The following is a 24,330-nucleotide window of genomic DNA, read 5'->3' as shown; positions in this document are numbered from 1 at the left end:
CATCAACGCCACATTCAGTACTGCTAGGAGGGGCGGGAAGAAGAGGGGTTTTCTTTGTAAACATAAATCTGTTTTGAGTTGGTGCAGTGAGTCAGCAATATAAGTCTCCCCACAGAGAAAATTCCACCGCGTTAGGACAATGCAAGCAGGGGCCCAGTGCTCAGAAATAAGGCTCAGCATAAATGAAATCAGCAAATCCCTGTTTACACTGAAGTTTGGAATCCAGTGCTCACATTTTTCCAGAAAGCCACCAAGCTGGCTCCTAAACCTCCCCGTTGACTGAGCTATCCTCAGAGACCAAACACAAGATACAGCGAGACAGGCAGGGAAATGGCCACAAACAACAGGCAGCATGTGAGATACCAAGTGTCTTAAATAAGAAACTAAAAACACCACAGAGGAATACTCTAAAGAGTAATACAGAGTAATAAAGAAGTATAATTCAGCAGGCTTCCTCCCCAGTCTAGGTAAAGTCCAGTTTTGCACCAAGCATCTTTCAAGTCCCTCTTTTGAAACAGGTTATTAACTTCTGGGTAACTCGCAGGATAGCAAAATGCTACGCTCCAATCACACAAGCACCAGGAAGTCAAATACAGTCGCACACACGCCTGTCACACAAGCCTTTTCATTCTCCCCCACCCTCTCCCAAAAAAAAGACATTCCTTCCTTTTACAACCTGCTGAATCATGGCACAGGCAGGCAGCCGTGAAACCCATTCCTGCCTGTGCTGCTTTGTCATTCAGGGGAAAAGAACAGTCCTAAATTAAAAAAGAAAAGAAAAAAAAAAAAAGAAACAAGCTGCTAAAAGTGTATCCTGCACTGTGATTTTCAAGATGTTTGAACTTATATACAAAAGGAATACAAAATCAATGCAAGATAGATAAATAATCAAGGGAAAAAAAAAAAAAAAAAGAGGGATGAAAGGAACAGAAGAACCATGCACAGAGATTTAAGTGCTTTGGCAGCTGAGCAGGTGGTATTTTTAGACCAGACTATGGAGTGCCAGGGCAGGGGCGATAAAAGAAAGAGAGATGGCAGACACTGCACCACAAACATGACATTGTCAAGGAAAACCATTTAGGTTTGTTGAGGCTTTGCCACAGATTTGCCAGTTGCCACTAATACACGCTTGGGGAGCATGCTGTGCTGCTCTCTGATTTTAGAAGGAAGTTCTGAAAGGCAGAAAATGGGCAGTGTGGTGAGGCTGGAAAAGCCTGAAGTTCTCAATCCAGAATAGGCAGAACTCAGAGGTGACAGGAATCTTCAGTTTACGAGCAAACCATGGCTTTGAATAATTGTATTTTGGGGAACGTTTCTTCTCCTGACTGTTACCAGACAGAGAAACCTGCTGCACTTTCGGCTGGTACTTTCTATTCTTAATTCCCTCTAACCTCAATCTCCGAAGAATTCCTGCTTCCTTAATCCCTCCAAGGCATTGCCACATCGCTAGCACTCTCCTTGCATTTCAAGCATTAGCCGGAGATCTTTTCAGATCTCATTCTCCTCTGGAAAACTGGCAAGAAGCGAGTGGAAAATCAGGCAGGTCAGGGCTGCAGGACATCAGTGACACTATGCTGGCAGATAGCAGGCAGTAAAGGCAGATGACCAGCAGGAGAACACTGACTTTTGCTCTTTCAAACTTTGAACTGTGGGAGGGAAGACAAGCTCACATCTCAGTACGGGGCAATGTCCATGTGCTCTGTTACACTTTTCATGGAAAACATTTCTTTACAATGATATCTCTGGAGACCACTCCTGAGAAAGAGACCAGGAAAGATACACTGATATTAGCAAAACAGAGGGGCCCAAATGTCTACAGGAAAAAAAAAAAAAAAAAAAAAAAGTCCTGCCGCTTTCAAAGGTAATAAATGTGAGTGTAAGAAACATTATGAATTAATAGTAACAAGTGAAGGAGGATAAACAGCAAAAGGAAGAAGCACCAGAGAACCAGAACCAGAGCATGAGGAGATGGATGGCAGGAGACAGGGAGGCAGAGTAATCAGGTGGAAGATGATAAACAATCCATCTGGTAGAGTAAGTGAAGGAGCTAGGAAGTGCCCGTGGGAACAAGAACTTTACAGAAAACTTCTGGGACCCAGAAGCTCAGAATTATGCAAGACAAGGCAATAGGTGCAAGTTTGGTCTGGACACAGATAATGAAATCCTGATGGTTTTCTTGGGTTGTATAGAGCCTTGGTAGCTCCTGTAGGCACTGCACCAGCTTGCTGGTCACAGTTTGATCCTGGTTATGCCATTTTCTGCCAGATCTTTCAGAGAACAGATAAAGATTTGCTTGAGAGTAGCCTCAAATGTCCCCAGGTCTGTGCTCTCCCTGAGGGTCTCACACTTGAGGCAGTTTTCTCTGAGCACGCCTGCGACACAGGCAGCAGGAGCTGGACTTCAGGTGTCTTCTGGTGCACTCGGGGTTGTGCTGTTATTCCCTCTCTAGAGAAATGCTGTCTACGCTTTGGGTGCAAACACTGCAGTGATATCAGCAGGCTGCCACCTCGGTGCCCTGGGTGCATCGGCAATGCCCCGAGCTTTTCACAGAGGCCACAACGATCCCTGCATGCAGCTCCCTGGGAACCAGCCGCAGGGAGGGACTGGGGCTGTCCCTGTTAGGAACAAGGCCGCAAGACAACGCCGCGGTGATACAGTCCTTCTGCTTTAGCTCACACTTTCCAAATCAGCCAGGACCGACTGTGGGTGCCAAAAGCCGCTCTCCCACAGCTGCTCGGCAGCTCCATACGTTCCCTGCGGCCGATGTCTGCTGCCCCTCGGCAGCTCCCTGCCTTCCCTTCCTCATCCTCTTCAAAACCAAGCAGAAATGGCGCTAGAGCAGCCACATTCCTGGCGTGCCTGCAAACAGCACCTCGAGCTGCTGGCCTGCACTAATCCTGCCTCGCTGAGGTCAATAAACAGAGAATTAGCAGCACTTAACTCGGTGACCTCTGCGGAGCTGCCACTCTCCCACTTGCAACGACTGGCTCCTGGAGCCGAAGGGGCTGGACTGCAAGAGGCAGATATTTCAGTCATTTTGGGTTTTTTTGTCCCAGTCTGACCAAAAAACCTTGCTGTCCTTTTAAGGAAGACAAACCGAGGTATGGCTCCTGCTCTGTACGCTGGCTTCTGACCCTTATTTTTTTAAGCTTGACTTCCTCGCTGTTTTCACTTAAATCTCACATGTGGTTTCATGCTGAGCCCGTTTCTCTTTGCATTACCCACATGTCACCCTCTGTGTCACTTCCTCCTTCATGCTCACATGGCTGCTCTGTGGCTGGAGTTGGGCACCTGCCCCAGCTGAAAACAAAGCACTAAAAACGCGAGGTTTGATTTCAGCAGCATTAGCAGGTTGTCCTTTATATGAGCACACAGATGGAGGTGAAGCTGAACAACTTGTGAAACTGAATCTCTAACACCCAGTTTAATTGCTGATGAAGGTGTAGGTGTGTGCTGAAGTGCTTCAGTATGAATCAGAACGGCTGAGGTGGGATGGATGTCTTACGCAGCTGTCCTTGCTGTGGAGCAATGCCTTCTGGTGCATGGCCCAGGTGGACAGGTGAGCTTGGCAACCTCTTAAATCACCATCAAAAGTTCTGTAAACCTGCAATGTGCAGGAGGAACTTGCTTCTGAGAATCAGCCCTTGCAGGGTAAAGTCTTCCTAGGAGCAGCTCGTCCCCCAGAGATGTGAGGACAAGCACGTGCCCATAGGGACGGTGACAGCCCAGCTGCACTGCGGCCATGGCAGCTGCAAGCAGCCAGCAAGGACTTCATGCGCTTACTGCATGAAGCATTTTTACCCTGAGAGCCGCTCAGCCATGTGTCACCGAGCTGCAAGGCAGAGTGACTTTGCACCTTCCAAAAATAACAATGGTGGGGGAGAATCATGGCTTAAGGGGGGGTCCATGCATGTGCTCACCCCAGGAAGGTGCCAGCTAAGTCTGTGCACGCCGAGGATTTACGTCCATTTCTCAGTCAGAACTTAAATTGGCTGGTAACCAGGTGAGAATATTTCCCTACACGTGGAAGCTTCTTAAGAGCCATTTCCTGCTGCCAGCTGCTCACTAACCTCACAAACTCACCAGAAGCTGGAGTCCCTGTCGGCTCTGGTCCCTGCACCTTCCTTGGGCCAGCCAGCGCTGCTCAGCTCCAGTGCCTTGGCAGGGCTTGTCCCAGCTCCTTGAGCTGCTGGTGGTTCCGGCACCGTGTTCTGCTGTCAGGGTGTTCCCTTTCAGCCCCAAGGAGTGGGCAGAACCCCGCTCATGTTCGCCCAGGCGGGGTTCCCATTGCAGGCAGGGCAGCACCCCAAAAACCGCACCACCGCTTTCGTGTCCTGTGGCTGCTGGTGCAGCTCAGAGCCTGGAGATCATCCCAGCCTCCCAGTCTGGTGGTGTTATTTCCTTGCCTCGTATCGCTATTACTCAGAAAAAGCTGATTCACATATTTTTCCAAGGAAAATGATAACAAGGCTCTCTTGGTGAGCTGCAGTCCCCTGTGCTTTCCTTAAGGGCAGAAGAGGGGCTGAAGGCGAGGAGCAGAACCGGGCACGGCGTAAGGCTCCGTGCAGGCATTTGCAGCTCCCCACTGCCTTCTGGTGGCAAAAATGCATCCACCTCGCCCATCTCCTTCCCTCCGAGCCCAGCATTTCGGCCGGGCGAGCGGTAGGGGCTCAGCCTCGCACCACCCTGGCGTCACCTCCCTGCAGAGCGTCACTCAAATTCCCCGTGGTTTCGGCCCCAAAAGGCTCCATTCCGTGCCAGAAAACAGGGTGGAGAATGACAGCCCCTGTGTTCCCAAGGGTCCTGCTCTGCCTCCAGGGATGCAACACGTCCCTGACGTGGTGAGCGCCGTGCCACGGTGCGTTCCTTCGGGCAGGAGCAACGAGAGGGTTTCCAGCCTGGGTTGCCGGGAGCAAAGCAGCCAGGAGTGAAGGCTTTATAGGATTTGCTGCTGCTTTTGTGTGTGATATTAGTCTCCTAGGGAAGGATAAGCTGCTGCGTCTGGAGGTGGTCCCTGCCTGCCTGTCCTCTGACAGCTGCAAGGAGCAAAGTGAACTTGCGTGCGGTGGAGGCCTCAGCGGGTCTCACCTTATGGTCTGTCTGCATTTTCTGCAGGGATACGCTGCATTTTCTTGCATTGCTCTGGCTGACAAAAACGAGATAACCTTAAGATGCTGTATGCATTGCCTCCCTGATTTCCTCCGGTCCTCTAGTTTGCATCAGTTTGTGCTCTTAGACCTGTGTGTAGAAAGCATCTGGTGACAGGAAAAAGGCCACATTGTGCAGACCTCCGTGCGCTCCCTGGCAGAGGCTCCCTGGGCCTCCCAAGAGGAGCAGCACCCGCTCAGGCCCACACGACGCTCCCATGAGGGCCGTGAGTGCCCATGGGGGCTCCCAGCGTAGGCCCGAGGCGTCCCGGAATGAGTTGGTCAAGGTCACAAGGGTGACTTTGTGTTGGCACCAAACGTTTCTGTCCGTCCGGGCTCAGGCCAAGGAAGTGGCGGAGCCTTTCCTCCAGGTTTAGGCCTGAGGCGGAGCCTTTCCTCCAGGTTTACCTACAGGGTTTGGGTCTTGCTGCCGCTGCCGTTTAAATGATGGGGGAATGAAAGAAATGATGCTTACTGGTATTTCAGAAATCAAAGAGCCTCTTTTAAAGCAGAGCATGTGAACAAAGATGTGAGGGCCTGGGGTCCACCAGATCTCTGCTGGTTCGAGGAAGCAGAGCGGTGAGAATGGCCCTGGGGGTGTCCTCTCCTCACAGTCCTTTGCTGTCCTCCCGCAGGGGGAACAGCCCCTGCCTTCAGCAAAGCACATTCAGAAGCTGGCAATTGTTAAAAAATCCTAAATGTAACATGGCTGTTCTGATATCATTTCAGGGAAAAGGGTGAGTCATGGATTTAAAAGCAGCACGGTAGCGGTGTGCATCGAAACAAACACTGTAGTATTCTCTGCAGACTTAGAAGACGCAGAAGCTTTCTCACATAGAAACCCATGAGAGTGTGGAGGTGGGGATTTATTTCAGAACTGGCTGGCTATTATAAAAGCAAACAGAAATTGGAGAGTGAGAGGCCTCCTTCGGTGCATTGGCTGATAGGGAAATGAAGAGAGTCTGGAGGCAGTCAGAAGATGTCTGCTTGGCACAAAGCTGCAAGAGATGGTTAAGGTTACACGAGTGAACCATGACAACCTCTGCTCTCTTTTTCAAGTGAAGTAGCTTGGAGTTAGATCTTATCACTCAAGACTTGAATTAATCATGGGCTGAGTATTATAACTGAAAGAAATAGATCAAATTATAAAGGCAAGCTGCTACTAAGCTCAATGGAAGCTAAAGAATGAGGAGGAATGAAGAGAGAGGTCTGATTAAGACTGTATTAAAAATATTAGCTATGCCTCAGGGAATGGTGCTGTTCTCAAACAGATTCCAGCATCAGAAGTACAGTGGTTTAGTTTTCCACAAGAAACCAGGCTAGGTAAGAGCTTGAATTCTTTCAGAGCATGTTAGCCATGCCAGGAGGAATAGACTTGCAGCTGACCTGCCTCCCTTGCTGCCTTCTTAGAAACTGTGGATTATAACAATCAGTTTATGTCAGATAAACTCACTCTTTTGGTTTTGCATTTCCAGTTTATTCCTTTTACTTAATCTAAATGTTTTCTCTGTTAGGCTCTCCTTTTTTGCAAGCATCTATGTGTGGAACTTGAATCAGTTACTGACTTTCTAAAAACACATCCTTGGCTTCCTTTGTTATCTTGGGACATTTCAGTATAACACTTTGTCCCATGAACAGGTCCACTTTTAATCTGTCCGTCAGCTCAGTGACAAGGGTCCTTCCTCTTGTTCAACCCCGATCCAAGTTAGAAGCAGGCTGAGCTGCAGGCTTTCTGCTATCCTAGATAGCTTCTCAGTGGAGTTTTTACTTTTTTTTCTGATAGTATTTTACAAGGCAGCAAAGAAAAACAAATAGATCCTCCTTACTTTTTGAATGTAAGGATGTAGATGTGACGCAAACTCAGCAAAATCTCTGTAGTAAATGAAGGCTTTTTCTGTTTTCTTATTTTTCAACTGATTGCTAAATCAGCATCTGTTTTACAGATCTTCATAGATTTTTATATATACATGTACATATATGTGAAAAATCTGTATCTGTATGTATAATGAAAAATCTATACATAATAAAAACATAGGTAATAAAAACCTATATGTATATATATGAATAAGAAACCCTGTATTTAGAGTTAAGAAGGTCTCTAGTAAATCAAATGTTAAATACTAAAAGGGTTGATCATTAGAGGACTTTGGGAGGAATTTGAACTCATTTTCAAAAGAGTTCAAATGAAAAAATAAGTGTTCTGCAGATAACAGCTGTCCATGTTAATCTATTGTAGACATTTAACCTCATATAAATTAGAGGAGGGGATTTTCCTATTTGCTTTAGTAAAAACCCAAACAGTGGTCCCCTGATAAGTCCTGTACCAACAGACTGGACTGTATATTCTTGAGCAGCCACTTCCTTCTTTGGCAGAAGTTAAAAATTATGCAAAGTAGTAGTGTCCTAATAAAACTTCCAACAAAACCCCCTTGAACTAAGGATAACTCTGTCAGGACCTTATTGGCGGGTTGACATCCATCCTGTTATTCATCAGACAAAATACAAGACTTTTCCTTGCAGCATTATCTGTTGGCATTTCTTTATGTGACAGGTGACCGGTCCTTAAAGCGAGCGTGCAGTAAGTGCCCTTGCCAGTGAGCATCCACGTTCTGCTCTGGGCACACCCTGTGGAAAGGCAACTCTGACTGATAGCTGTTTTGGGAGGAACGAGCTGATTTTAGGCAAAGCTGCCCAACCACGGCCAACGGGTTTGTGTGCTGTGATTTACTGGTCCAGCTCTCCGAAAAGCAGACGAGAGCCTGGCCTCCTACGGCTTCTCCAAATGGAGGCTCACACTGAAGTCTCCATTCTCTCGCCCACTTGCAGTGCTCAGGAGGGATTTTTACCTTTACGTGGTGGGCTGCAGCCAGTCCCAGAAGCTCTCTGGTTGCTTCATGATGGCTCTCACTTGTAGCCCTGCCTGCAATGGGAAGTCTGGCAGGCAGCCAGCCACACGCAGCAGACAATCACTGGGTTGGGGATGACGGTGAATTAAAATCCTATTTGGTTGCCTTTGCCCAGGCGATGTCCTTATAGCATTGGATTATGTTAGCATCTGAGCATAATAAGCAGTCATACAGGTTAATGTTCATTCTTTTCCACGGTACGTGGCTTAGTGAAAGATCTTTAAAATAGATTGTGAGAAACCATTGCTCCTCTTGGGCAATTTCAGGAATGTGAGATTGAGTTCCCCTAAATCCCTTTCTTGTATAATCTACTTTTCTTTTTAATTTCTAGTGCTGTTATTCCTGCTGCCAAGAGCTTAGTTGTCACACAGGTACCGGAAACCTTTTCCCTGCTCAGATGGCAGGGCAAATTATTCTTTGGTATTTGCAGAACTACAGCAACAGCCAAAACTTTAAGAGGTGTATTGAGGATGAGAAGATCAAGACAGTGAATAAAGCAAGCAAGCTGTTACATGTAATCACTAAACTGTACGGGACACAGCATCAGCTGGGGTCTGTGCAGCCACTACAGGACCAGACTGCGATGTGAAACTGTGATGAGCAGTGGTAACGCCAGAACTTTCCAGAACAAAAGTCCAAGCTCCTGTGTGCTGTGTTCAGCTCCATGCCAGACCCAGAAGAAAGCGCAGAGGTCTCGGAGGGGGTGGCCGGGAGGGCGCAGGGCCGGGCGCTCTGCTTCTGCCTCTCCCCTGCCTGCCCAGGCCCCGCAGTGCTGGGACAAAGGCTGTGCACACCACGCCAGGGAACTGGAAGCAGGGGGATGCTTCTTGTGTGAGAGCAACAGGAAATCTTCAAATTACTGTGTGCTGTTTCCTTTTCCTTTCCCCCAGTAGAGCTGCAGGGTGCGGCTGTGGTCAGGAGCTTGAGGAACTGCCCTCTTGTCAGAGCGGTGAGACACCGTCCGTCCATCCCACGCTCAGGTGCAGCAAGGTGGATAGCCCTCAGCAGCACCACTGTCACTGCCGTTCAGCCTCCCAGTGGTTAAAAGCAAGGGTGTGCGGGCAAGATTGGTATTTAGCGCTGCTTCTGGTTGCTCTACTCTTTTACACAATTGCATCGTGCGGCCATTTCACACCCTAAAAATAAACCCAGCTGTTTTTAAAGCTATTCTTTCGTCCCCATGTGTGATCTGTCACTGCTGAGGGACAGCTTCTGGCCTTTTGTGAAAGCTCCCTGTGCCTGACATGCTTGTCAGCAGCTTCTAAGGCCTCCGGGAAGAGCACGATCTCCTCGCTTACAGCCAGCGCCCCGCAGCTAGAGGGGACAACGTGGCTCGGAGGTGGGACCAGCCAGCACTGGAAGGAAGAGCGATGTCCTGGTTGGTCTCTGGCACCTCCTGGGATTGCCCCTGCCCAGCTTTGCAAGGTCACCTTGGCCTTCTCACCAGGCTCAGCCAAACAAAGGCAACAAGAAGTCACAGCTGGTAACCAGAACCTCGGCCCCTCCCGGCTTGCCTCTTGCCCTCGTGACGTTTGACTGCTGCCGGCTCCCTGGTCCTGCGCCAGCGGCGTTCATGGACAGCGGCTGGGTTCAGATTCTCCCTTGGGAGTGGGGAAGGGATGGCACCCGCATTCCTCAGGCCCGGCAGTTTGGGCAGCCCAGGCTGGTGTCCCCCCAGGGGACATCGCTCAGTGCATCTCGGCAGGGCACGACAGCAACAGAGTTCAAAGGACGACGGTCCGAGCGATGCCCTCCTGCCATCCGCAGCACCTTTATTTCTGGGAAACACCCATCCATCCCACCCACGTCACACCTCCACTGCCCCCAGGAACTCCTCCTTCCCCCTGCGGGACAGGATTTGGTGTGAAAAGCCCCCGTAAGGGCACAGCGACTGCTGCCCTCCTGGTGGCCGCGTCCCAGCATCGCCTCCCCAGTCTGGGCAAACTCCCCTGGCTCTTTCCCCATGCCTGGCAAGCCTGGGTCCTCTCCGCTGCAGGAAACCCATCAGGAACGCCAGCTCCTTCCTAAAGAGCACCTCCATAGAGCTGCCCTCGCTCAGCCCCTCACCGCTCCCCCGGCTCCATCTCGAGACCGGGCAGAGCTGCCAGCACTCCCTTCCTGGCTCAAATGGGACAGGGCAGCGAGAGAGCTCTGCTTCTTCACCCCTGTAATTCAGGAAAGGCAAGCCGCCCTCCACCGCCGCTTTATACCCTTTGATGCATTTTTATGTGGCTTTAGCCTTGTCATTTTTTTTTTCCACATCATTATAGGATAACCGTAAGTGTGTGTTAACATCAGAGCTGCCAAAGATACTTGAAAGGCTTGTTTGTCCCTCCGCAAGGCAAAATCATCCCCCTTCCTGCCATATGCACTTATCACGCCAGAAATTCATTCTTGCTCGCTCTGGCCAGAAGCACAGTTGCCTTTTTGGTGTTGTTCTTTTTTTATTTATGTGCTATTTCTGACATTCTGCTGAAAAGGGAGTAGGAAAATTGGCAAAACACACGGAAAGGAGTTGCTTGTTCCATGTGACAATAATATAAGACAAGGCAGGACAAGAGAGGGGTTGAACTTGCATGTTTTAATCGTTTTAACAGCTGTTGGCTGTAGAAGAGGGGTTATTATTCATCTGAATGTATCGATGCTTTTGATGATGAGTTAAGCAAGGGGAGCATTTTGGCACTGCTTTTATACTAACATGCCCTCCAGACAGATTTAATATGCGCATAGATAAAAGGTCACCAGATTTCTTTAGAAGAAAGCTTAAAAAAATGCCTCCCAATTATCCCTGACTGAATGAGTATCATACACTTATTTACATAGTTTCCCAAAGGCTTTAAAAGGAGGCTTCCCATCATCGCTGCTGAAGCATTTTATTTCTCCTGAGATGAAAACCACTGCCAGTAGGGCCAAAGGTTGAAGCAGCCCATAGAAGATCGCTTTGGCCCTTAAAAATTCTATGATAACCGATCATTTGAGAACACTTGTGTGACCTCTTTGATATGGCACAGACCCAGAAATGTTGGGAATTAGAACCGAAATCAGTCCAGCTCAACGGGATAACGTGCTTCTCCAATACCTACCCGGTTTGTACACCGAGCGACACTTCGCAGGATGTCAGCCTGAACGTCGCTGGCAAAACCAACCGTCTGCCGCCTTCCTTTGTGAAAAGAGGAGCCTCTGTACAGCTCCGCATTTTAGGAAGCTGATTCTTGCCACTTCTTGCAAAGTTTTCAAGGTTATTGCAAAATGCCAGGCCCTGGACGCATGTCAAAACGCCCAGAAGGTCTGAGCCAGCCTGCACCTTCCCGGGAGCCCTGGTGGGAAGCGCAGAGCAGAAATTGGCTGCAGCTGTCCCTGTTTCTTAGGAATGGCAAAGCTTGGCCAAAGCCGTGCTAACAAGCGATGAAATAATGAATTGCTGTCTTCTTGCCATTTTTTTCTTCTTGCCTGCCCTTCCTTTTACAGCTGCAAAATCCAAGAACTCAAAAGGAAGTCTCAACACATGTCGATCTGAGACAATGGAAGCTCCCCGCAGCCGCGGGAGCACAGGAAGGCGTTTTTGCCCCCTCTGCTGTCCCAGCCCAAGGGAGGGGTTAGCTGAGCAGCCCGAGGTGCTCGGGGCTCTTCTCTGATTCTTTAGAATCAAAAAAATCTTCTATTTCTGCGTGGCTTTGAATTCTTTTGAACTAAAAAAATCCACCTTTTTTAATTACCCCCCTCTTTAATTTATTTTTTTTTTTGGTCTCTCTGGCTTTTAATTCTTTTGAACCAGAAATTCCCTTTTTCTGCGTGGCTGTTGGAAAGACACTAGCTGCTCCCGCATGCAGTTCCGCTGTCACAGGTTTGGATGTGCTCAGTGGCTGCAGAAGAATTAGAAACGAAAGGAAGCACGAGTGCCAACGGGGTTAGAAGATACCTCTATATTTTTAGGATACGTTTGAAAGGACGAGGAGCCTCAATGCTTCGCAGCTGAAGGGTAAGTTGCTCAGAAGGAAAATGTTTCTTTTTCTGCTAACAGAGCTCTTGGCCTCTTGCAGGCTCATGAAATACATTTCCAGGGGATTTTGCTGCGTGTAACATCTCTGAACTCTGTGCTCCCTTTTCCTTGCCCCCCTGCTGCCGGGGAGCAGTAGGTACTGCACACTGTGCCGCTGCTGTGCGCTCCCCCAGGCCTTTCGTGCTGCTTGCTTTTCCTCCCAGGATGATTTATAATCCAGATCAGCATGGCAATACAGCTTGCAGAGCAGCCCGACGGTGTTAATCAGGAGGCAGAAAGGATTAATGGCTACAGGAAGAGGTGGCAAAAGCAACACCAGCTCCCGTGGGCTCAGAGAAATGCCTCCAGCGATGACTCAGGGGGAGGTGTGATGACTTCGGACCACGCTCACGTACACACAGCCTGGGGAGCAGTGGGGAGCAGCGCGCAGCCAGGGGAGAGTGGGAAGAGAGGGGCAGCGTTTCTTTAGCTCCCACCCCAAAAATCCATGCCCGGCCTGGACCTGGGACTGCGGGATTTGTCTTTGGTTAGGAGGAAATTTGGCCGTGCCAGCCTCGGAGGATGAGGTCTTGCAATACGCTCATTCCAGTGTCATCGCAGGCGGCTGGTGACAGCGGTGACGTCCCGTCCCGTCCCCTTCCCCTTTCGACCCACGCAGCCCCTGGATGTGGTGGCAGTGCCAGCAACCCGCAGTCCCCTCGTTGGATGGCATTTAGTGCGGGAGGAAGGTGCTCGTTCTGGCTCCTGGCAAGCACCGAGTGAGGATGGAAAATACAGAGAGTTCTGGTGGTGACAAAGAGGGGAGAGATAAATACGATGGCCCGCAGGAGGTAAAGGCAGCTTGAAAAGTCATGTTTCTGTGCGAGGGAGGAGGGGAGACAATTCTCTGCTTATTTATTCATTCATGTTTCTACTGACCTTTGATATATTTAGACTATATTAGATGATACTAGAAATATTTTGTTTCTAATGATGATCTGGGGAGCGGGAGTGCTCTGTGTGGTTCTTCACAACTTCTTCTGGCCACTTCTTTACACATGACTCAGGTCACGCTGCACTGTCGTCTGACCGAGGTGTACGCACAGATCTTTTTGTTCGGTTGTTGTGCTTTGTGTTTTCTTTTGCTAGCAGGCTGTAATCAGCCAGGCGCTGAGGGAAAAACCAACTGCACTGAGTGCGGAGAGACCTTTGCCCCTTCTGAGCTGACGTGGGAAAATCCTTCATTTTTCTGACAGCTAAGCTAGAGGAAACAAAACACCATGCCCCTCGTATTTCTAAACAGTTGCTGGAATGGAAAAGCATCAGTCCTCATATGAAACAATTAATCTTACAGCTGATGCTTGAAAAATGGTGATGTCTGCCGTTGGTATTTGGAGAAATAAGTTGGGACACGTTGTAGCCTCTTTGAGTCTTTAGCCCTTAGAGGGAGGCGAAAAGCCAGCCCCGCTTTGTTGTTTCTTAGAAGGTCCATCGAGGGCACCGGCCTACAATGTAATTCTCTTGCATAAGTCTGATCTTGTTTTCTGTAATAACAAAGTTTAATGATCGCTTTGTCCTAAACCACGTTCCCTGAGCCAAAGGGAAATTCTCCGAATGACGAAGAGGAAGGAGACAAAGCCAGGGCTCGGCAGCGTGGCTGTGCCAGCACGGTGCTGATGGACAGGAACCGGCCGAGCGGGCTGCTCCAGGCACACACATGTGAAAACATCGTTCTCTTCTTGCTATATCCTGATGGACTGTGCAGGTTTTTACCCCCACAGATCTCTCACTGATGTGTTTCACGAGAGCTATTTTGGCTGAGGACTGAGCGGGAGGCTTAAATGCCCCGCTCCCGGCCTTCCCAGCACAAGGGTGGGCTCTGAAACCCTTGGTGTCTGACTGTCATGCGGGTCTCACCCCAGCAGATCTGTGCCTGCTGTGCTTGTTCCCGTCCTGTCCAGCAGCTGCAGCGGGTTCTTGGTGCGGGGGCTTTATTCGGCTCCATACCTGTGCCACGAGCGGTACCCGATGCATGCCCAGGAGCTGCTGCCTGGGGTGCTGCGTGCCACGAGGCACTGAGGTTCCCGACGTGTCAGCTCAAGTGGGGGCTACGGCTTCGTGTGCTGCATCAGCAGGAGGGAAGCGCCTTGGCTTGCGTTAGGAGAGCTTCTAAACCAGATATACCAGGGGAAGAACCAGCTGGGCTGCTGGGATCTGTCCCCCACCCCCCCCCCTTCCCCTCTCTTATCTCTCCCATAAGCTTTCTGCTGGATTTCTCACTTCCTCACCTCAGATTCCTGGAAGAGGGAGGGTGGGAACGGAAATTCTCCGTTAGAACTTTCTCCACCACTTTACACTTCTACTGTGCGTAGATAACGGGGGAACCAGAGAGCTCCTGGTTTTAAGCGCTGCCTACAAATCTCTCTGTTCGATTAGAGCCAGCCTGTGCTGCCAGCTGCCACCGCCGACCACCACATCAGCAAGGACTGAACCTGGACAGAGGAGCTCCTGCTCAGGAAATCAGGTTTTCTAGCCTGGGAGAATCAATATGTTGGATCAGATCCATCTGCTGGCTGCCGTGACAGTTCTGGGAGTCCTGGAACAAGGTAGGGAGCATTGTATACCCATGTCCAAATACCTGCTGGGTCAATCTACTGTGCCTCCACCAACTTCCTTTCACTTCCATACCTTGCTTCTGCTGTCACGCTGCCACTTAGCTGCTTTTCAGAGTTTGGTGTAGGACGTAGCATAACCCTACTCAGCAATTTAGAAAGGGGAAAAAGTAAATGTCTAGGAAAAAAAATGGCAGCAACAATGTGTTCTGAACTGTATAACTATTTGTACAGATAATAGATGATATGTTAATCGTGCGAGAGAGAAACCAGATACCCACTGGTTGTACATGACTGCATACTCCTTGCTTCACTGTTGCACTGTCTCATTCCCTTTTTCTTGTCTGAAATGTGTCTGGGATTTTCAGCTGGCTTTGCTCTCCAGGGCTGCAAGGTCAGGGGGAGGCTGCAGGACTTCTACCTTTACCTCTGACAGTCTCCTGGCCACCGAGCCCACTCAGATGACTGACTCGTGCTACTTTTCTCTCCTTTACTGCAGCCTACTTCTTCCTCCAGGTGATCTATGCCAGGCGGAAGTTTGGTGTTTCTCCTCCAAATATCTCAGGCCCACCTGAATTTGAGAGGATCTTTCGAGCACAGTAAGAAATGCCTCTTATAAGGTGCTTTCTAGACCTCATGTCTGACGGCACTGCCCTTCCCCTGCTTTGCCCTTACGTTCTCAGGATGCCCTGCAGCACTGCAGCAGGTACCCGCTTCCCCTGGGTCCAGTTAACGGATGTAAGAGTCAGAGTCGGGACTTTGTTGGCTCGTAAGTCCTAAACACAACAACCACTGCTGATAGAAACCACAGAGGAATTTGTGCTGTAGAGCAAAGGCAAAGTCTCTGGTGCCTGAGCCTTAGGCTGTTTTTCATCAAGTAGTGTCAAAGCCTCAGGCAGCTTCACCACTGCTCTGAACCCCCCTCGCTGGGACATACGAGCTCCCAGAGAGCTCTCAGTGGGGCTGTGAGGGGAATTGCCCAAATACAGACAGTCCAAACGGCCAAGTGCTCCCTCCTGCTCCCATGCTGCGATGGCCTTGTCTGCATATGATGCACGTTGTCCTGGACATGCACACAGCCGGCTGGGACAGACCTTGGTTGTGGCTTCTGGGCTTTCACGGCAGGATTTAAGCTGCAGTACTGGGGTGGTGGTGAGACAGTTGTTCCCAGAGCCTTTCTGTGCATGGTCAGACCTGGGCACCTTTTAGTTCCCTGCAAACAGGCACTGGCCTGGCGACCCAGATCCTCCCACTGCTTAACTTCTGTGAATAAAGGTTGGACAGGAACTGCAGGGAAAGGTACAAGCCTGGTGGCTTTTATGGAGACACCGTCTCTAAGATGCAATAGCCTACAGCATCCAGAAACTGCTAGGGAAACCAAAAAAGGAAGATCTTCCTCCTTTCCCATGTTTATGACTGTCCTCTTTTCCTCTAGGGTGAACTCCTCCGAATATTTTCCCATCTTTGTGGCACTTCTGTGGCAGGCTGGACTCTTCTTCCATCAAGGTGAGAATTGCCTGTTACCTGCTTGGATGCTGGGTCAGCAGTGCTGGCTCAGTCCTCAGGTCCTGCTCGCTTTCTGAACAATTAATTAGGCGGTAATCCTGTCTCTGCTGGGAGTGTGGAGCCAGAGGACACACAGCCTCTATTCCTCCCCTGTGGGCTATCTGCTGGGTCCAAAGTAGCTCTATAAAGCCTGTGGAGATGGTCACTGTGATCTTTCTCACGCGCAGGTCTGGCTGCAGCCTTGGGTCTGCTCTATCTCTACTCCCGCTACTGCTACTTTATGGGATACAGGGCATCGTCCTCGGAAAGGTAAACACCTCCCACCAGCCTCCAGCAAGCAGTGACCCCTGGGGAACACAGCGTGCTTCGGGAAAGCGCAGGAGCTCAGCACTCCCCGGGGCTGCTTCGGGGTCAGCCCTGCCACAGCCCTGGGCACAGCATGGGCACGGGAACGGGGCTGGCACCAGACATGGGTGCGGGGTGAGGCTGGGGCTGCCTGAACCCCTGTGGGTGGGTGTGCTTGCACGCTCCCTCCAGGCAGGAGCAGGGGCAGGGAGAACCTAGGGCTGCCTTTCCGAAGCCCCCTCCAGGAGCAGGGCCGATCCCACACGAGGGCAGTGATGCTCGGTCTCTCCTTCCTCCCAGGCTCGCCCCCATCTACTTTAGCACTGGGGTTCTCTGGATCCTTGTGGCAGCGTCGGCCCTGGGCCTCCTGCATTTCTTCCTCTCTCACTACACGGGGCTGAACGTCCTCCAGCTGCTCGCAGCGTGACGCCCCGTCCCTCATCCGTGTCCTCACCTCCGTGTCCCGCTGCCTTGCACTCCTGGTAGCGGATGGCTTGCACCGAGTACAGCCCTTGGTGGCAAATCCACCCTCACCTGAACTTTAAACACCTCCCTCCCTGCTGCCCCGTGCTGGCAGGAACCACAGAGCTATTCCAGAGGTATTTTTCCCCACGTGCTCTTTGCGCCAATTGCTCTGTATCTGGCAACTCTGTTATGACCGATGCCGAAACAACAATGCCCTGAAAAAAGGAGAATTTTAGGAAAACAGGACACAGAAAAGTGAGCTCGTCTCAGCCCCAGCTTCCCAGCCAGGGCAAATGCCAAGATGTTCCCATTCTCCCTGCGGGTACATCCAGCCCAGGCATCACTGCGGGGTCAGTGCCAGCTTTCCGGAGCCCACACCTAGGAAAGGCATTTGTCTGGAACCACCTGTGGGCTGGGGCAGGGCGAGGGGTGAGGGATAAAGAGGAGCGGCCGTAAACACGCCGATGGCTGTGCTATGCGACGGTCTGCTCCGGGCAGCTTGCAAGGCAGCAGAGCCAGAGGGAGATGGAGCGGACTCACAACCACTGCTGCACGTGTAACTTTGAGTATCGCTGAGCAACAACGTGCGCGGGAGCTACTGCCAATACAAAGGCACTGAACTTGCTGTGCTGCGCTCCTTGTGGGGCTGTGTGTGGCACAGGACAAAAGCTGTGTGTTTTGAGCTCAAGGCTACTGCCTCAGTTCCCCTGCAGGAGGGGTGCCAGTAGTAAGAAGACAATTTTCAGTGGTGCAGAGCCCCCGAGCTTGGGTGTGAGGTGCCCAGAAGTGAATATTCAGCCCTGCTGAGCGCTTTGGCCGGTGCTGGGGTCTCCCTCTGGGCTCAGCCCCCTGTGAGGGGGAGGGCTGGGTTTCCACAGGTGCTCAGCATTGGAAGCACTGAGCCTTTTGCCTCTCAGTCCCCCCGTGTTAGCAGCACAGCTTAGAAAACACCAGAAGTGCTCTGAGCCCTCGTCACGGGGAATTCTCATCAAGCCCAGGGAATAAAAACATCTCCGTTAGTGTGCTGACAGCTCAACCAGGTTTTAAAGGCTGCCATCCTCCCCTCCCTCCCCTAGTGACAGACATATCTTATACTGTAAGAACATGAGGTGTTTTTTTTTCTGGAAGGGATGAACTTTTCACATTGCTTCATTTCCTTCCCTGCACTTTAATTGGCTTGTCCAGCAAAGCTCCCACTCCGTTTCCCTTTTCAGACTCTCCTGCCTTGGATCAGAGCACACGCTGCACGGGAAGGCTTAAATTCAAAGAGAAATAACCGTACAGCACTCATCTGTGCAGAGTTTTCAACACAGCGGGGCCCCATCCTCACAGGAGCCCGGGATGTCAGCAATGTAAAAAGACAGAGTAACTTTTTCTAGCGGCGTTGGCAAAACCCTTTGGCAAAAGCAGAGGGATGTTTTACCCTGGCTGTGCCTTAGGGAGGTACAGACGCATCACCTGCCCCGCTGAGATTTTACGTAGCCATCCCATCAATGCCTCCCACCACCTCCTGATGCATTTTCTCTCCTCACCCCTTCACCAGCACCACCGGCACCTCGCGGCCAGCCTGCGTGCTCCAGGCATTGGGTTCCTGCCTCCCCCCAAACCCCATCCGTGTGAGGCCAAGTTGCTTCGCGCACCACCTCCATCTCCCACCCCACAACCCATTTCCCAACCCCACAGCACCAGCTTGGGGCCACTGCCCACCTCAGGCCCACTGGCCTGGGTAAATATTTAACCCTGCCACAGAAAAGAAGCCCAGGGCACCGTCCCTTGGAAACAGCCATCGGGGTGCCGCAGGTGCTCCCCCCCCCCCGCCCAAGGGTGCTGCCACGGCTCAGCTCCTTCAGACCAGGGAATGGGGGAATGGTCTGCTCCAACAACCCGGAGGCCTGGCCCCGAGGGGGGGTCCCCCGGCTGCCCGGGGGTCCCCCGGAGGTGCCGGGAGCCGAGGCCGGGCCGGGGGCTCCGAGGCTCGGCCGCACGCGGGGCCGCTCTGGGCGGGCGGCGGGCACCAGGGGGCGCCGGTGCCACGCGGGGCCGGGGCCGGGCCTGGCCCTGGTGTTAGGGGTAGTGGGGGGGGGTCCTGCAGCCTCGCGGAAATCCCCTCGAGACACGTCTTATTAAAGCCCGAAGAGCCCCCTGAAAGTGCTTCACAGATTTCTGGACTCCTTTCTGCTCCCCCCCCCCCCGCTGCCAGGCCCGGCCTGGGGCACTTGGAAGCGAATCTGCTCGCGCACGGCCGCAGCCTCTGAGGCCAAGCAGCCAGCACAGCAAAGGAAACCTGGAGAAAGAGCGAGATCTTTTCTGTCTTGTAACCAGGCCTCCCTCCCGGTGGGCCTTGTCGCCCCTGGGAGGTGGAAGCACGCAGATCTGCCCCACGGAAAGCTTCTGCCACCTGCTGCAGGGATCTCCATGCACATACACGCTGGGATTCCTGCACGTGTGCGGGAACCGAGGCTCCTGTAAGGCTTCCGTGCAGCAATAAAGAAGTTTGCAGCATATTATCTTGAAAACCTCAAGGGCACGCACGTGTACTTTCCTCCCCTTCGTGTGACGGCCTGTGCAGGATACGTGCACAGACAGGTCTGGTGTGCGGGTTTGCACGCAGCGCCCGGCACCCGGAACGCTGTGCCTGGGACCAGGGGAGGAAACGCAGCCGAGCAGGAGGAAGAGCGACACGCTAAGGGCTTGCTGGGCCACAGGGAGCAGATCCTTGGCTTCCTGCAAGAAGCAGCACTAACTTTTTCCAGGGGGTGTTTGGGAGAGAAAGGGGCTTGGGGAGGAGGGTGCAGCTGGTGGCCCTGGCTTTGTGGCGCCGGCATGTCACCCAGGTTTCCATAGCACCAGCATCCTTAACACGGGGCCGAGGGGAGGGAGAGAAGTAGGTCAGACTGGGCTAACAATACCCAGACGGGTCCATATCCACAGCTCAGGCTGATCCGGGAAAGGGGGTGAAGCAGAGGGGAAAAGGAGAGGGAAAACAACAACAAAAAAACGAAAACACAAAGCGTCCCTAGTTTGAACAGCGCGTTTCTTTCCTTCAGGAAGAAAAAAAAAAATAAAAAGGAAAATCATTTAAAGCCACCTTTGTGTATCAGTACTGAGAAACCAAGACTAGCACCCACCTCCTGCCCATCTGACAACAGACTACAAGGGAATTCAAATGCTAATTTGGAGCCAGACTGCTCAATGGGTCTTTATTTCCGCAGCAGCTCCAGCATCAGAGCTCCCAGGAGCCAGGCTGCTGAAGCAGGGAGGAAGCTCATCTCCAGACCAGTCCTGAAAGAAGCTTTCCTTCCCCTTCTCCTTTCCTGATTTAGTTATCGACTTGTCTTAGTTTTACTTGTTTACATCCAAGGGCAAGGAAAAGGAAAAGAAGTCACACTGGAGTTGTGCAACAAGAATAACCGCTGTAGTGACCCATTTTATGTGCTGAGTCTGCAGAGGCTGCACTATCAACATAACAGCATTTTGGTGTTTGCCTGTGTGCAGAATAATCGTTTTGAATTATGTATCGATCGATGCCAAAAGTGCAGAGAACGCTCAGGTTCTGGGAGGCAAGAAGCAGAACCCTGCTGATCCGAGCGAACACACAGGCAGAGATATCTGCTGGGTGTGTAACAGCAAGATCAGAGGAAGGACTGCCTTGCTCGGGGAAACTGGGGGGTGTACGTGCATGCAACAGCAGTGGTACATGGCCAGGAAAATCCACATGTAAAGGTTAAAATTTGCCTTGTCTTCATCAGCTTTGTACATCCCTGTAATTACCACTTGTAAGGCAGCACTGAGAATTCATCTTTCTCCTGGTGAGGACAGAGACATAGTATACACAAGTTAGATGGGGCTTAACGCATCCTTTTGTGAACGCTCTCCCTCCGAAGGAAAACTTGGAACGTTTGCTGCAGAGGTGTAGGGAACAGCACGACCCATTTCAGCCTCCACCGACACTGTGTCCTACTGCGTGTCCAGGGATTTCCAGGGTTTAAAACTAACAGTAAAAGTTAGGTCAGAAGAGCGAAAGTAGGGTCAGCTCTTGGGAAGACTCACGGAGCACTCCCGGGAGAATCGGAGAGGATCTGTGCCAGCAGCACGTGTGGCCTGTGCACCAGCTGCGTGGCTTGGGCGTTGCACCACTTGACAGGAGAAAGCTGGGTGACCCCCAGCAGCTAGGGCAAGGTTACCTGCAAGGGGTAGGAGTCAGGGATCATCACGTCAGCAAGTGTGAAAACGATGAGCTCCTGTGGTCACTGCTCCTGGGCTAAAACTGGCTCAATTTCAAGAGCACGAGTGGCTAGATCTAGGTCCAGCCTGAGCTCATCAACTGCAGTGAGTTTCTGATGGCTCCTCTGTCACGGCAGCCAGCAGCCCTGCCTGCTTTGGAAGCTGCCAGGGTACTGGGGCCTCGTGGGTCCTGGTGTCCCTGGGAATAACAAGAGCTCAGGCACTGTCTGCATGCTGGAACTGCAGCGTGCTCTCTGCCCTGATACAGATAACGCAGCTCTCTCTCCCAAGACTAGACTCAGTCACCCCCACTGTAAAGTATTTACAGTTTTACAGCTCATCCTCCTTCTGGGAGGGAATGAGGAAATGCAGGCCAGGCTTGTTGCAAGGGATGCAAATGGACACTTGCCCACCTCCCTCCTGGCGGGGCGCAACGCTGAAGTGCCAAAGAGCTGCAAATGTTCTGCCTGAGCCCAGAAGGAACCTTCTCAGAGATCAGCCTTATTAGCTCACGCAGCACTGCACGGCCAGATGGCTTTGGGATCAGAGCTGACTCATGCCCACCTCACTCAGAGGCAGGCAAAACACGCAGGTAGCTAAGGTGTGCTGGTAGAAGACACCTTCTGCTGTAAGGGCGTTCACAGCAAGGTAGCAGAAAGCGAGTAGTATTCTGCCAGCTGCCTTAGGTAGAGTGGTACAGGCCTGAGCAGAAAAGCATCAGACGTGAACGTTCAACTGAGCCACGAGTGGATGTGATCACAAAAGGAGCAGAGCAGAGGCAATTCTTCCATTCCTGCAGTGACAAAGGATACTGAGCATAAGCTGTGCATAAGCTGGTAGTATAAAGGGGAGGGTGATAGATTCAAAAAGTACAGCAGTGGTCTCAGAGAGAAGAAGGGATGTGGGTATCTGCTTCAGCCTCTCAGATTGTTTTTTAGACGGGCTTGGCTTCTTAGTAAAATAGATGAGGAAAACTGGGAAACCTCTGTGGTAGACCACCGACCACCGTTTCCAAGGGAAGGACAGAAAAGGTGAAAAGGAAGAAAGTAGAGGTGAAGTGTAACTAAAAAGCCTCTTAATTTGCCCAAAGTAAAAGCTAGATTAGCAAAGCTGTGAATTGGCAGAATTAGCAGGTCACGAATGTGTTATCTAATATGGTAGAACACACAGCATGCATATTTAATAGCATTGTTTAGCTTGTATTTGTCACGGCTGGAGGTTGCCATAGGTAGCAACAGAAAGATTAATAATTGAATTATAATTGAATTCTAAGGCTTGACTAGGCCACATAATACAGAGAAACCTACTAAGTTTTAATAGCATGAGACTTCCATGCATTCCCCATTTCAGACCTCAGGTGACAAGGCAAGTCAGCTGCTAGCAGTATTTGTTGAGAGATAATCAGGTTTGCAGATTAACCGTTAGATCCTGAATTATACATGCTTATATGCAAACGTAAGGAACATGCAACACATCTAGACAGCTGAGCTGTAGCCGACAGCTGAAGCTGAGACGTGAAGGATGAAGCTTATGATGGAAGCAGAAGAAGAAACGGAAAACATCAAACTAAGAAAGAAAGGTATGGAGCATAGAGCAGTTGTACCAGGATGATGGATAATGACTTCAGTCATCATTTCAGAGCAGGTATTTAAACTCTCATCACTGTTCTTTTTTCCCCTGAAATGTCAGATGCTGATCCATAATAGAACTATTGGCAATTACTTTTTGCTCTGCAATAGTATCTCTAAAGCCTAGTCAGAGATTAGCATCTGCATCACTTCTAGAAATGCAGTGTGTCTCCATGTGCTTAGATGCCTATAAACCGCATGAACCACAGCTGTAGAGTTTCTCCATCGCTCTCTTGCCCAGGAAAGCAACTGAAGAAAGCCAACAGAGAGCAATTTATGACTAGTACCAAACAGAAATGTCCAGAGCAGGTAGCAGGCTTCAAGAAAGAGTTTTACTTTGGTCCTTCAGTTTAGTTTAACACTTAAAATGTCTACTCGGCCTTCTGCATCTCTCTGCAGGTTGGACCAGAGCTCACACAGTCCTGGTGTGGGTTGCAAACTCCGTTCTCCATGAACTTCACTGGAGATGTTGCACAGGGGCTGTGTGATTTTCGTGCAGATTGTTCTCCATTAGTTTTCTACCCAAGAGGCCACCTCTTTGCCCATTTTCTACCAGATGGACTACAAAACCCAGCATGCTGAGCTTGGCTTGGATTATGGCCCTCCCCTTGCTGATTTGTACGCAGCTATATTTATCTTCTGGGAACTTAACCGGGAAAATGAGAACAGCTCCTCTCCCCAGCAGTCAGGGCTGCAGGTATGCCTTCTGCCTTTGCAGGAACAGGCCAGTGAAATTCTGAAGTAGAACAAAAGCCACCTTAGTGGAAAACAATTACGCGAAGCTGAAGCTTGAGTTGCTGGCAGACATGCTGACGGATGTGCCACAGTTAGCTGTTATAGTTGGAGAAGGTGCAGGTGTCAAGCTGGCACCATAAAACAAACAAACAAAAAAATCCCACCTAGGTAAACAGATCATGATGGAGACCTAGAAGAGATTGTGGAAGCAAGACCTGGAAGTTTGCGTTCATAAAATACATACATAATTGTTTCCTTGCTTCAAGAAATCTAAGAAAATCCTGCATCAGATGTTTCTAGCAAGATTTTGGCCCCCTACCTAATGTTTTGCAAGAGCTCACATACTATGGGACTACCCTTACAAAAGCATTTACCAGATATAGCCTCTCAGGAAAAGGGCTGCTGGTGTTAAGAATGACTTCATTTGAACTGGTAATTGTTTTCATCCTTCAAACACCACATATACATTGGCTAATTATAACTCTTCTGATAACTGTTTAGGTCTTTGCTTGCCTGTCTGTATGTTCTGCTGTTCACACTTGCATTCTTCTCCTAGAAGTGGCTGTATCCAACATCCTGTCGGATGCGTCAGCTTCCAAGGCAGGCAAGTATTTTGCCTGTGTTTAATACCAATTACGTAGTTACAAGAAAGTCAAATGACGTTTCTAACAGTGGAAGAGTATGCGTGCGGCACAACTCCTGCCCAGTGCGAACACAGGAAAATTTCCATTTCCTAGGAGACCTCCAAGGAGAAAACTTAAGTCAGAATGCTGTTCTACTTCA

General features: G+C 50.5%; 1 protein-coding gene across 1 annotated transcript; it reads left to right on the top strand.

Annotated features, from left to right (window-relative positions):
• The first annotated feature begins 13,845 nt into the window (after window positions 1-13,845).
• LOC308177865 (leukotriene C4 synthase-like) lies at window positions 13,846-18,087 on the top strand. The gene is given in 7 exon segments (XM_080555722.1): window positions 13,846-14,012; window positions 14,469-14,578; window positions 14,581-14,638; window positions 15,144-15,243; window positions 16,080-16,150; window positions 16,378-16,459; window positions 16,796-18,087. Coding segments are annotated over 7 exon segments (624 nt in total). The 5' UTR covers window positions 13,846-13,936; the 3' UTR covers window positions 16,923-18,087.
• The last annotated feature ends 6,243 nt before the right edge of the window (window positions 18,088-24,330 follow it).

This window comes from Anser brachyrhynchus (genome assembly GCF_964034855.1).
Source record: "Anser brachyrhynchus genome assembly, chromosome: 14".
Classification (NCBI taxonomy): domain Eukaryota; kingdom Metazoa; phylum Chordata; class Aves; order Anseriformes; family Anatidae; genus Anser; species Anser brachyrhynchus.
Note: the sequence above shows the minus strand (reverse complement) of the source record. Positions and strands in the feature narration are given on the sequence as shown.